Source organism: Podarcis cretensis, assembly GCF_951804945.1.
Source record: "Podarcis cretensis genome assembly, chromosome: 2".
Lineage (NCBI taxonomy): Eukaryota > Metazoa > Chordata > Lepidosauria > Squamata > Lacertidae > Podarcis > Podarcis cretensis.
In genome coordinates, this window is record NC_137171.1 from 102,570,120 (window position 1) to 102,584,488 (window position 14,369).

Here is a 14,369-nt window from a genome sequence, read left to right on the forward strand (position 1 = left end):
CCTTGTGGGAGCTTAATCTTGGAGTCCTAAATGAGATTATGGGTTCCTTTGTCTGGTGGCCAAAATTTGCAATACCAAGAAAAGTAGCAAATGGTAAATTTCTTGGGTAGCATCTAATGGTTGCATGAGTGCTATGCAATTTATGCAAGTGACTGCTTTCTTTCCCTCCTCTGGTCCCTGCAGCCCCCCGAACCAACCAAAAACTTTGTCCAAAGTGACACTCCTCCAAACAGTGGGGGCTGTGTCATACAGGGTTACAATGGGAAGGCAGAGTTCCCTGAAACTGAGCACAGGATCGTGTGTCAGCAGAACTCCCAATGGAGTAAGATCCCTCTGCCCAATTTCAGGCAAATACACCGCCTCCACACACACACTGTGGTGGTATATGACAAAGGCCCCACTGTTCATGTCATGTGGGGGTTGCAAACCCACTAGAAAGCTTAACAGAGCAAAAGGCCCCAACCACTGGCCAAAGAGCCACCAATTCAAGAAAGAACACTGATTATTTTAGGCTAGATATTAAATACCCACAGATAATTTATTCTGGCCTTGAAAAACGAATCTCCCTCTACTTTTTCCTTTACAGTGGTACCTCAGGTTACAGACGCTTCAGGTTACATACGCTTCAGGTTACAGACTCCACTAACCCAGAAATAGTACCTCAGGTTAAGAACTTTGCTTCAGGATGAGAATAGAAATCGTGCGGTGGAAGCACGGCGGCAGCAGGAGGCCCCATTAGCTAAAGTGGTACCTCAGGTTAAGAACAGTTTCAGGTTAAGAACGGACCTCCAGAACGAATTAAGTCTTTAACCCAAGGTACCACTGTATTTCCCTTCTCTCTATCTTTTTTGTTACTATTGTGTATTCTGTTCCCTGCCTCCCAATCCTGATTTGTTCTGAACCACAGTTTCCCCTAATTTTGATGTAAAGATAAATTATGGGTAATTAAGCCAGAAAAAGTCTTCAGTTGCAGTATTTGCAGAAGCAAAAGGGCTGGGCAAGGGTGGAGGTGAGATTTTTGCTTATGTCCAAACCAGGCCTTATTTCACTTTCAATTCACTTTTAATTTGAATACCAACTTTCTATACTGCTGTACAAAAGGCGGTTTGTGCTGGCTTGGGGGGGCGGGCGGGTAATGTCTTGTAAAACTATCCTGAAATAATAAAGTGTGATATATAAATCCCCCCCAAACCCCTTTGCTTTCAACAATTTATGTTACCAACCAATACCAAGACAATTACATTATATAAGAACAAAAAGTTCAGCAGTGAACAAACATTCTAAATGCCAGCCTAGAAAATCTGTTACCCGCTATCTAAAATCTGCAATGAAAGCAGTTTAGGCAAGTCTCTAAGGAAGTGAATTTCATGGGTTATATGGCCAGTAGGTTAAACATGGGGTATGATGCCTCTGAGTTTTACTCTTAAATTTAGGATGGATTGAAATCAAGACAAAATTACTTGAAGTCACATTTCCCACTATACAATTCATACATTTCCTAAGTAACAGTACACATTAGGTGCCATATATTAAAACACACCAGTCTGAAACTAAATAAAGCCTTTATGGTACCTAGGGGCATAATCCAAAACATATTGTCATACACCCATGCGCCATCAGCACTGCTTTAATATATTTCCTTGGAGACAAGAGGAATAATTGAGAAATTAGTAGATTTCCAATTAGGATTACTGCATATATCCTAAGGGCCACAGTAACAGAGGTCCATCAAGCCTGTGGACCTGTGTGCAACCACTGCTCTCCATTGGAGATAGAGACAGGCACTCTAGGGAGCCTTAGCACCGAAATGGACAGGGCCCAGCCCCTTTCCCATGACAGCTGCAAGTGAAGGCTTGGGCTTGTTTTGGTGTTGGCATGCAAGGTCCCATCACCTCCACCATCCAGTACCAAAAGAAGTCAGCCCCAGCTTCACTTTTCAGAGTGATGTTTGTTTTTAGCACTTGCCTGACCAGTGCTCTTGAGCATCCCCCCCAGAACTGAGTGTCAAAGTGTTTAGGAAACCTGTTGAAACTGCTGTCAATCAATTACATCTGCTAACTCCAGATAGACTTCTAAGATAATACTGAAGAATCCTTCTCTATACCACAAAAGGTAGGAAGAAATCAACTTATATTCAAACGAACAACAGAACTATTCAGCTAGTTTACAGATTAATAATGTTACATAAACTGCTGCAATGCATTGCCTACTCTAGAATTCACATTTTAAAAGGCTAAGTATTTCTAGTCATATACTTTCAGGATTCCGATAAAACATTCAGCGTATTTGCCTGACCAATTGTCTCAAGAAGAGAAAGTATCCTACTAGAAATACATCCAAGAAGACAACTAATCAATGCGATAACACATGTATGATAAGTAACACAAGAATACCAAGACTTCAAAAAATTATGCAATATAAATGACAGCAGATCTCATGAGTTTGCATACATGTGTTATCATATTGATCAGTTACCTTTCTGAAATTCAGAAGGCAATGCTGGTACAGAAGATTATACAAACATGAAATTTAAATGCATAAAAATTAGTTAAAATGAAATAAAACAGAATGCAGCAATTATATTAATCACTATATTAAAGCCAGAACTAATGAGAAGTCACGTATCTAAAAGGAGAATGTAGGGAGCTCTAGAATCAGTCGTGTGGTATAGAAAATATTTCATACTATTTCTCCATAGAGAAAACCCACTTTTAGAAACGTATTGTTTCAAAACATTGATTAGTAACATGATAGATGAACCCAGTATGAGTTAAACTGAGCAGCTGAAATAGAGATAATTTGTTTGTTTGAACCAGGGGTGAGAACTCAGAGGCTTAGAGGGAGAGTGTGTCAGAAAGAAAATGAACTGGTGTGTGGGTGGGTGTGAGTGTGTGTAACTTTGTATCAACGTAACATTTTCAACAGTAACTGTATTTTTGTAATGTTTTGTTTAAGGAGAGAAAATGGGAGGTCTTTCCATCAGGCAAGAATAAATGCTTAGTGTTATGATGATTTCCAGCCACTGTTCTTCAAGCATGTAAAATCAGTAACTATTCAGTAATTAATTCAATATATATATATGCCTGGAGTGGAGTCCCTAAGACAGTTGGATGGAGTCTTGTAAGCCTCCTTCCAGTAACTCCTGCAGCCAAGCTGGTGCCAAATGTACTGCTCTGCTTTCCCTAGGACCACATCAGTGTGTCTGAGAGGGGAGTCGTGTCACCTGGGCAGCCCAGAACCTCCATACACTGCCCAGGCTTGCACTCCCAGGCAAGTCACTTTGGTGTTTTTATTGCAACAAAAAGAAGACTGGAGGCAGCAGTTACAAGTTGCCAGTCTCTGCAGCCACATCAGGTGCTGAGATTCTCCAGCAGTTTGACTTCACCCCGGAAGCACACTCCACTGTCTCCCAAGACAGCTGGATGCCAACATTAGCATATGCTATTGAACTGACGTGTCTGAAACGTTTACAAGCATTCCAATCATAATAATTTCCAGTGGCTTCCAGTTTGGATCTGGCATATGCTAGGAGGCAATGTCTGCACGACAGTAACATATATACCATGCAGTTTGGACCATACTGTTTACAAGCACTTTTGTCTTACGCCACAAGTTTTCAGCTCATGCTTGCACAAACTGTAGTGCAGCCTACAGGGTGTTTTTTCCTTCTAACAATAATCACTGCAGTCAAACTTGTCTGGCTAGTCCTATCAAGGCTGTCACACAAGGCAACATTTCAGGTGCCTTTCATTTCAAAATTGTTTGCCAAGCCTTAGTCCCATGAACCTGGATACTTTGGGACAGGTTCTTAAGGAGTTCCAGAAAGCATTCCTTCTTATTTGCACTGTATCTATTTGTATCTGTTATTTTATTTAATAAATTTATGTGTTCCCATTCAATATGCAACATGTTAAAATGATTTAAAACCACACAAAATATCAGGACTATACACAGATGATATTAGCAATGTGAACCATAGTCCACGATTAATACACTATAGTTTAATAAAACATTGTTTAGCATTTTGTGTGAACCAGGCCATTATGGAAACCTTACTTGTATGATTTGTCGTTAACATGTGATTTGTTGTTAACATTTTTAAATAACAATTTTTATTAGTTTTCAGTTTATACATCTCAAAATAAACATTTTACATAATAACATGTAACAACTGACTTCCTCCCTTCCCTTTTCATGCTTCATTTTACTTAGATATCATTCCTGCATATTTTACTATAGCCAATCTAATCATTTCTCCATTTAACATCCTTCAAATATTTAACATACTGTTGCATTAATCTAAATGCTACCAGCAATTATATTCTAAATATTCCACTCCTCTTTGAATAAAGATTCTTCTTGCTCTTTTATTCTATAGGTTAAACAAATTCTATCATCTTAAATTTCCAATCTTCCTTATCAGGGATCTCACTCACTTTCCATCTTTGGGCTAGCAAAATTCGAGCTGCTGTGGTTGTGTACATAAACATTTTTTTCTCACAACTGGGAACTTCAGACTTAAGTATTCCTAACAAAAAGGCCTCAGGTTTTTTGGGGGGGAATGTTGTTTTAAACATTTTTTAAACTCATTGTAGATCATTTCCTCATAGCCTTTAACCTTTTTAACCACCCTGAGACCTCTGGGTATAGGGCGGTATATAAGTACATATGGAAAAATGTTCCTTCCGTTTTTCTGCATTACCAGCACAGATCTGATCCAACTTTGCACATCTTGACCAACCTACTCACTGTTAAATGCCATCTATGCATCATTTTCGTACAAGTCTCTTTTAAAGTATAACATGCAGTAAATTTCAAATCATTCCTCCAGAATTTCTCCCAGAGGTTTAGGTCTATGTTATGCCCTATATCTATTGCCCAGTGTGTTACTGAAGCTTTTACAAACTCATCTTTTGGTTCCCCCTCTAATAAAAATTATACATTTTTGACAATTTATCCTTATTCCATAATAATTCTCTTTCAAACTGAGCTTTGATCTGGAAACCAATTTTTAAAAAATCTAATTTAAACATTTCATATATTTGATGATACTGTAACCAATGTGTAATTTGGCTCCTTACTTCTTCCATTGGTTTCAATCGAGGTTCACTCCCTGTAAATTCCAACAGATCTCTGTATGTAGCCCATTGTCTATCCATGTTAATTCTCTTGATTGTGAGTCTTTTCTACATTTATTTACTTCTCCAAACTTTTTAATTTCATCTAAAACTTTGGGAATGCTTACATTAGGTTGTCCTACATTAAGTTTACATTAGGTTGTTAGGGCCATGTCATCCGCAAAAGCCTTTAATTTATAAGTTCTACACCATGGGTAGGCAAACTAAGGCACGGGGGCTGAATCCAGCCCAATTGCCTTCTCAATCCGGCCTGTGGACGGTCCGGGAATCAGCATGTTTTTACATGAGTAGAATGTGTCCTTTTATTTAAAATGCATCTCTGGGTTATTTGTGGGGCATAGAAATTCGTTCTTCCTTTCCTTTTCAAAATATAGTCCGGCCCCACACAAGGTCTGAGGGACAGTGGAAAAGTTTGCTGACCCCTGTTCTACACCCTACGATTCCTTGTGATCATTGGGCTGCAATATATACATGAAAATCTAAAAGGACTTTTCCATTCACTTCAACGGAGAGGACAGCTTTAGGTGAGCAGCGCTGGATCTCGTAATGAAAAGCAATGCCACTTGAGCAGAAATTCCTTGTGTTTCCCAGGTTTAAAATGTGGCTCTTGACTGTAGCATCAATATTACTACTGTACAAAAATAATCTGTACTGAAGGTGAAATACTTCAAGCCATTACCTGAATACTTTGACTGAAGATATGCTGTCACTACAGATTTAGATAGCATTATTTGCATCTATGCAGAATTCTTCCAGCATCCCAGCTGCTTCAGGTCACCATCTCTACCCTGCTACCCTCTGCCAATTGGACACTCTGTTCGTTCGTTCTTGTTCAAGGACTAGCTTTGTTCTCGTTAATTTGTGACAAGCAAATCTAAGTAAGAGGCTCCACGCTTTGTGTTTAGATCAGATCCTTTTCTAAGAATTTCAAGTGCAAAGCAGAGCAAAGTGACAGACTGGCACGCCTGTTAAAAAGGTCACATATAACCTTTGGACTGCTGGATGCTCATAGAGTAGACAACTACTAGCAGTTTAATATGTGAACCCGAAACATTGAAGAAAATTTCACCATCTGCATGCAGTTGGTAGGTGCTAATATATAGCTGATTAACTTATTCTATGTTGGATGGGTGGGAATTGGTTTCTTCATGCTATTTGTTAGGCAATTAATTAAATAATAATCAAAAATTGCATTTGATAAACAGTATTTTGATAAGCAGCTGCTGACATGACAGCAAAGGTGTCCAGCAGGCTAGAGTGAGCTAGAGTGTCCTGGCAACTCCAAGTGTTCCAAGTCATGTTCCAATCTCTTAAAAACTATGAAAGCAATATGTTATCTTCTGGAATCAGAGCTTTATGAAGCCACTTCTTTTCTTCCTGCAAATGTGTTGATTGTGTTGAAAAATGATAGGAAAGCAGAAAAAAAGAATTCTGACCTAGAGGTTCCAAGGTCCAATTTTGTAAGCAGTGTTGCCAAACAGGGATCACATATTGACACTTAACTATACATATATTTTGAAAATACATGTGAGTGTTTAGACCCTGCCTTTAATTCTTCACTTGCTGCTGCTATTTTAAGCCGCCTCCCCTGGGAACCCTCAACTCTAATGAAAGAACGCAATACCTTGCAATGCTTCTGCCCCATGTTAGAGCAGCACCAAAATACACTGCCAACACTTTCTAGCTAAAGTGGAAAACATGCTTGCTGGAAGCATCCTGTTTCTAATCAGAATGTGATTTCAAGGAAGGTAGTACTGACATAGCTGAAGACCTTTTACACATTTATCTTTTTAATGTAAAAAAATGTTAAAGGTAAGGCTGAAAATATAAGCGAAATATATATAATCTGTTATATCATTTAAATGAAAACTTACAAACCCACCAGCTGTTTGTACTGCACCAAGGCCACATCAGCATGATTTTACTGAAAGGAAACATCTTTCCCCAGTTCAGAAAAATCTGTCAAATTAATCTGTTAAAACAGAAAGTGAAAGCTGCCAAAATCCTCCCTGCAGTAGCACCACTAGTGATGCTGCAGCTTGATCTTATGCTGAACATCCATGTTTATGTTTACCAGAACATCCAAATTGAGCCACTGTAATTAGAGTGGGCGAGACCCAATCTAGTTTTGGCCAATAAAACAATAATATCTTATCTGTACTGGTAAGCAAACAGTCTATCTTATGGGATAATGATGCTCTAGACGTCCAGCCAGAAAAATGATTCACTGTGCACCAATTTTACTTTCCCAATATTGTTTCTCGTAAAAAGGAAACTGCAATACGATTCTTATAAATTACAGAACTGTAACAATCTAGTCTCAAGATGCTCATAGCATGGTGAAAAAATCTAGTATTTAAGAACTGGTTCAAACTACTAAGACACCAGGGATGCTTAAAAAAAAAATCATATGGTGATATCAAGAATAGACAAAACAAGAAAACACAAGTCACCAAACTGCCAAAGGATTTTTAAAGGAAAAAAAAAGAAAAGAAAAAGTTATGTCTACTACTTTTTTGTTTGCAGGTTGGTTCAGTGCTCTCTCTCTCTCTCTCTCTCTCTCTCTCTCTCTCTCTCACTGTTCAATTATTTTTAAAAAGCAAACTGGAAAATCATATAGGAAAAAGCAAAGAAGGTAAAAAAGGCTGGGCACTTTTGAGAGAATATGATTGCCATAATCATTGGGTATTCCAATACCACAAGACAGAAGCTAAACACCACAGGACATGAAAAATGTAAACAGATACTCCACAATTAAAATAAAGAAGTTTAAGTCTCCAAATTAGTTATAATCAAAGAAATGTAAGGTATAGTCCAGTTATGCTAGAAACTGTCAAGGTGAAGCATAGATCAGGGCCTACTAATTTAACTTTGACATGAATTATAACAAACTATGAAAATCATAGTAATCAACCACCATGACAAGTCAATCTGCTTTCATTCTTTAGACAAAGTTAACGGCAGCTGGTTACGAGACTGCAGTGGACATGGGATACATCAGTTAGGATGACAACAAAGCTCTGCACAATATTTCCTCAATAAAACTAGAAAAATTTGGCCAGCAAAAACTACAATAAATTCAAAATCATTAATAGTAGGCAAACTATTTTAAAGACACATTTAAACTCCTCTGAAAATTATTTAATTGTCTGAAGTGGAATCTGTTGTTAAAGCAATTATATGCACTAAAGCTTCTCATACACCCGGTTTCCTACATGTACTGTAGCATCAGGGACTGTTTCCTGGCCAGAGCTCAGACAAACTTCTGTAAAATTATATACCCAATGAACATGAGCACAATGAAGGACCCATTCATTCAAGCAAGTGGTCTTCCCACACACCACATGTGACTATGTACTCAATCATGAATGTATCAAATCCCCCCTTTAAAATCTTCTAAGCTAGTGGTCATCACCACATGTTGCGACAGACAATTCCACAAATTAATTGTTGTGTGAAGCAGTTCTCCTCCTTTGTCAATCCTAAATCACTACTCATTTTCACTGGATACATAGTTCTAGTATTTTGAGGGGGATAAAAACATTCATATGATATGTAAGCTATGATCATTCCCCCTGCCACATTATTCAACTTTCTTCTAACCTAGAAAGCTCCATTCCCTAATAATTTTGGTTGCCCCTTTTTAACAAATTTGTTCATTTTAGCTGTACAATTAAAAGCAATAAAATGACTGTGAACAGTATTCCAAGTGTAGCCACATTATGATCCCGACAGTTTACTGCATGTAAACTGCAGTGCTGCATGTATATTATTCAGATAATATACAACCCAGCAAGGCAGTTCAGTCCCCTGCACCCTGGACATCATAGCGCCTCTCCTGGTATGCCCCATGGAGGACCTTACGGTCTGCAAATAACAACACCCTGAAGATTCTGGGCCCCAGGGAGATTAGACTGGCCTCGATCAGAGCCAGGGCCTTTTCAGCTGTGGCCCTGGCCTGGTGGAATGCTCTCTCACAAGAGACCAGGGCCCTGCGAGATTTGACATCCTTCCACAGGGTCTGCAAGAAGGAGCTGTTCCACCAGACCTTCGGTCAGGGTTCAGTCTGACTCTTTGTATAAGAACAAGCACGAAGCAGGTTTTCCAGCCCGCACACAGGTCCTTATAATATCAGTGGAAACAGTTGGTCCTGGTGAGTATTAACCACTTTCAATTTTAACCTGAGGATTGTCATTTGTCCAGTTTTAATTTTAATTTATTTGAATTAATTTTGGGGTGCATTTTAATTGATTGCTTGTTTTTATGCATATTGTATTATTTATATAATGTTAGCTCCGGCTAGGGTACAAATAAAATTTATTATGATTATGATTATTAGGAAGCTGAGGTTGACAGGCAAGGACTTTCCTAAGACCACCTTGTGAATGTAGCAGAAATTAATTTTTAAGCAGTGAATACAACTCACACTCTTACATTCCACACTAAACCAGAACTAAAATAACTAGGATGCTCACCCCACTCTGGCTGCTCCCGGCAACCTAAATGTTAATATATTTCCCACAGGGCTCTGTATGTTTATGGGCAGGGATATTTGTCTCTTATATCCCATGTAAGCCAAATGAAATTAATCACACAGTTAACACTCAATTCATTCCTGAAGAAAATGTTTAAGATAACTTTCATCAAAAACCAGAAGCCTTTTTTACTAGGGTTAACAGGAGATGAAAAACCAAAAGATTTAAAAAGACTATATATGCGACAACAGCCACAAGAATGCTACTTGCCCAGAAGTGGAAGGAAGAGAAAGTTCCAACCAAAGAAGAGTGGATAACCAAGATGATGAACTATGCCGAAATGGCAAAGATGACCGTGAAGATTAGACACCAAGATGATAAAAAATTTAGTCAAGTGTGGAAAAAAATTATAGAATATCTTAAAGACCACTGTAGAGACTTAAAAACGTTAGGAGGATTGTGATAACACTTATAATGTAATATGATTTAAGGTAAAAAAAGGAGATAAAATGAATTAGAAAAATTTAATTAGATGCAAAAATAGAGGGAAATTGGAAACCGGAAGTGGGGGTGGGGGAAGTTTGAGGGCTCTAAGTAATCCCAGAAGTGTAGAAATTTAAAATGATGTGAATGTATAAGAAAATTGTTTTAAAAATTGAGGGGGACACACACACACACACACACACACTCAATTCATTCCAACACAACTTCTGCAGAATCAAGGCCAGTGCCTTGACACAATGTGAGCACATACACAGGAACAATATATACACTTTTAAAAGTACGAATTGTGTCTGGATAGTAACTTTGAAATAATGCCCAATTTGGGGAGGGGTGGTTTAGAAGTTTTAGCAGCAATCTAGTTTCCCAGTCCTAAACAACCAAAGCTATTTTGTCACTCCACTGTGAAAACACAACAAAGCCACAGTATACCAATAGTTAGATTCTGTGCAAATTACATGGGTTTGTATCAACAACTGTTTTGTGCATACACAATTACTACTTAACACTGTAGAGCAGCTGCAGTAGTAGGCAACTTCCTTGTTTTAATATATTCCCAACTCTGAGGCCTCAGCTGTGCTGCTAGGGATGATGGGATTTGTAGTCCAAAATATCTGAAGGACACCAGGCTGGGGAAGGATCAGTGGCGTAGCGTGGGGGGTGCAGGGGGGGCCGGCCGCACCGGGCACAACATCTGGGGGTTAGGGTTAGGGGGCGCAAATCCACGGGTTAGGGGGCGCAAATTACTTGCCTTGCCCCGGGTGCTGACAACCCACGCTACGCCACTGGGAAGGACTATTAAAGCATACCCAGGCTGCTCCTTGTAGGTTTGCCAAGGATTCAAAGAGCAAGAAGTAAAGCTTATATAAAATGGTGGACTGTTGGTTCTTGGCTTCTTTCAAGTCGTCCATATATCCCCAATGATTAGTATATTTACTTTTTAAAAAAAAAAAAATTCAAAACCTTAATATACCCTCAGGGCAGAAGGTTTTTGAGTATTCTTACAGGCAGTTTGAGGAGGGAGAGGCCACCTTAGCTGGACCACTGGGAGCTAGATGGTGGACAGTTCTCCACTCTATTCTGTCTCCTTTCTCCCCAATATAGGTATGTTGTGGGTTGGAGAACCAACAGCACATGGACTAGCAATTTTTGTGCTGCTGATTTGAAGGATGAATTAGTTCTCCAAGTATTGCTGCTGCACATCTCCCTCACCCCGATTCATATAAGTGGCCTTGTATGGGTTCCAACTTGATTTTGTGAAGTTTTTTTTAGCTGAGATACGAGTTTTCTGATAGTTAAATCTAGCTTTATTGATGAAATACATATTTTCTATTTTAAAAAAATGAGTGTTCTTTAAATTAGCACTCCTGACTAAGTGGTACTTGCAAAGTAAAACATTTCTGAAACTAATCACAATTGCCCTTCCAGGATAATACGCCACAGAATTACTTAACAGGTCCGAAAAATATTTTAGTATTCAAAACGTACTAACAACTGTAACCCTGATCAAAGTAAGGTAAAGGTAAAGGGACCCCTGACCATTAGGTCCAGTCATGACCGACTCTGGGGCTGCAGCGCTCATCTCGCTTTATTGGCCGAGGGAGCCGGCGTACAGTTTCCGGGTCATGTGGCCAGCATGACTAAGCCGCTTCTGACGAACCAGAGCAGCGCAAGGAAACACCATTTACCTTCCCGCCGGAGCAGTACCTATTTATCTACTTGGACTTCATGCTTTTGAACTGCTAGGTTGGCAGGAGCAGGGACCGAGCAACGGGAGCTCACCCCGTGGCGGGGATTCGAACCGCCAACCTTCTGATCGGCAAGTCCTAGGCTTCTGTGGTTTAACCCACAGCGCCACCCGCATCCCTTAAGTGTGATCTCAAGATGGAAAATTAAATCAGGAACAAGCAAAGGAGATATTACTACAGTTGTGATGGACATTAATTACCCTTATGAAGACCTTATTTGCATTCAATGCAGAGCCAAACCATAGCTTAACAACAAGCAAGCATGCAGGTTCTCAGAGAGAATATTGCGGCCACTTTGCTCCTGCTCCAATCCTGTTTGTGCCATGCTCCTGTAAAGTTAAGCCACAGTTTGGCTTGTGTTATAACTGAACCAAGACTCATGGTTTATTTCGCTCCTGACGAAAGTTGAGCTACAGCCAAAGTTTGTTCTATGGTTTACTGCTCATGGTTAAATCTGCTCCCACCCCAAAGCCCAGGTTCAGGTGTAACACTAAGCCGAACTGCAACTTGGCTGATAGCAGCACAGTAGTACCAGGCCTAGAAGGGGAACAAAGCAGCCACACTCTTTTTCCTGGGAGCCCATACATCTGCTTGTTCATACTAAGACACATTACACTGGCTTAGCGTTATGTGTGAACTCTAGGCCATAAACTGAGTAAATGCACGTACTGGCCTCAACAAAGAGGTAAAATTTCTAATAATACCCTCAACAATCATGCCCTAGAAAAATCTATCACGAAACTGACCAGAGGAGAAGTGACCCTGGACTTAATGATATCCTTATATCCTAAATGATATTAATGACTTAGTGAGAGATACAAGCATTGCTAAACTGATGGGAAACAGAGACCATGTTATCAAATTCAACATACATGCATCAGCAAAATGGCTAATTAATAGGAAAATATGATAATGGTTTTAGACAAAAGCTAGCCACTGGATCAAGCTTACAATGACCTCAAAATATTAATTTCAGGTTTAAAACAGATTTGGCTTGCAAACATAGGCCTTTGCAAGACCCTACATCTGCCCATTTCACTGACCAGTCTATGAATGGAAAGACCTTTTCACGTCAGACTCACCTTCTCTACAGAGTCGCATCGCTTCTCGGTTTTTCCCATATTCCTTGAAATTTTCTTCCAAGGTTGCCCCTATGTGACAAACAAAAATAAGAACTTTAGTTTAAGGAGTCCTTGTGGAATGGTGACTATGGAGCAAATGACATGCTAGACACTGTTTTTGCCAATGTTAATACAAAACATTTGTTCCAAGGATAGTTATAAAATATATTTGCTGCAAAAGTATACAACACATCCTTTCCCCTCATCTCACATAAGCAAGGTAGCTAAGAAGGGGTGAATTCGTTTGATAGACAAAACAGAAGTAAGGTAGAAAAAACAGCTCCAATCACAGACACCTACTTAAACATAGTACATACAGTGGTACCTCGGTTTAAGAACAGCCCTGTTTACAAACTATTCAGTATACGAACTCCGCAAAACCGGAAGTATTCTGCCGGTTAGTGAACATTACCTTGGTCTACGAACGGAAGCCGAATGGTGGAAGGGCACCTACAGCGGGAGGCCTCATTAGAGAAAGCGCACCTCGGTTTAAGAACAGCTTTGGTTTAAGAACGGACTTCCAGAATAGATTATGTTCGTAAACCAAGGTACACTGTACTTAACTTCTCACTGTCAGATATAAGTCACCATTGCAGGAAGTCCCTAAACATAAAAGCTGAATGAACTACAACCTCAAAAGAGCCATGCATATCATTTGATATATAGATGGATTGCATGCACCTGTATATACTTTTATTTGGAAACACTTCCCATGTGACCATTTTCATTCACAGGCAGAAAATGTAAGTCAGTCCCCCAAATACCTTATTAGTCATGGGAATGACTTGTAGGAACACACAAGTGAGCACATATTGTAAGATGTAAAAAGGCAAAAAGCACATCGATTAGCAAGCCATGTACAGTTATTATATTAAACAACTTTAAATATTCAGAATAATGCCTTCCTAACAGAGAGTGGTAAACACATTAAAGTATTTTGCTTGATGTGGTGTTTGTGTGTCCAGCTCAAAGCACCTGTAAACAAAAACTGCAACATAGGAATGGCCCTAGCAGAGACAAAATACCTGGAAGCATGCAGCTGCTCTCTTGCTTACTCAGGTAAATAAGGAGCAGAACATACCCTAAATTTGCTCTCAGTTGAGGAAGCATACCTATACCTAAGGATTGGAGAGCTGCCTGTCACAGGCACACTAAGGATTACCCACATGCAGATAAACCTCGGAGAGCGGCAGGGTGGAGTTGGCTCCGGGAGAAACCTGGCTCTTCCTGGCCAATCACCGCAACTCCCCACCTATCCCCGAGCCTGGGACAGATTCCGGGGACAAGAGGAAGGCTGGAGCGCCTCCCCCGCCCGGTCCCCGCAGGCGACCAGCTGGGTTAACCCCTTGGCTGCCGGGCCGGACCCCTCTCCTGTCCTTCCCTCCC

At 39.8% G+C, this 14,369-nt stretch overlaps 2 protein-coding genes across 4 annotated transcripts in view; both read right to left on the reverse strand.

The window, feature by feature from the left end:
- Window positions 1-14,369, reverse strand: part of LOC307208953 (uncharacterized protein C3orf49) — a 330,680-nt gene that overhangs the window by 255,884 nt on the left and 60,427 nt on the right. The gene's annotated exons all lie outside the window — the stretch shown is intronic.
- ATXN7 (ataxin 7) overlaps window positions 1-14,369 on the reverse strand; it is a 93,578-nt gene that overhangs the window by 46,393 nt on the left and 32,816 nt on the right. For all 3 annotated transcript variants that reach the window (XM_079959921.1, XM_079959920.1, XM_079959922.1), the window contains one exon: window positions 12,945-13,013. In XM_079959921.1, the coding sequence (XP_079816047.1) occupies window positions 12,945-13,013 (69 nt within the window). The remainder of the gene's footprint in view (window positions 1-12,944; window positions 13,014-14,369) is intronic.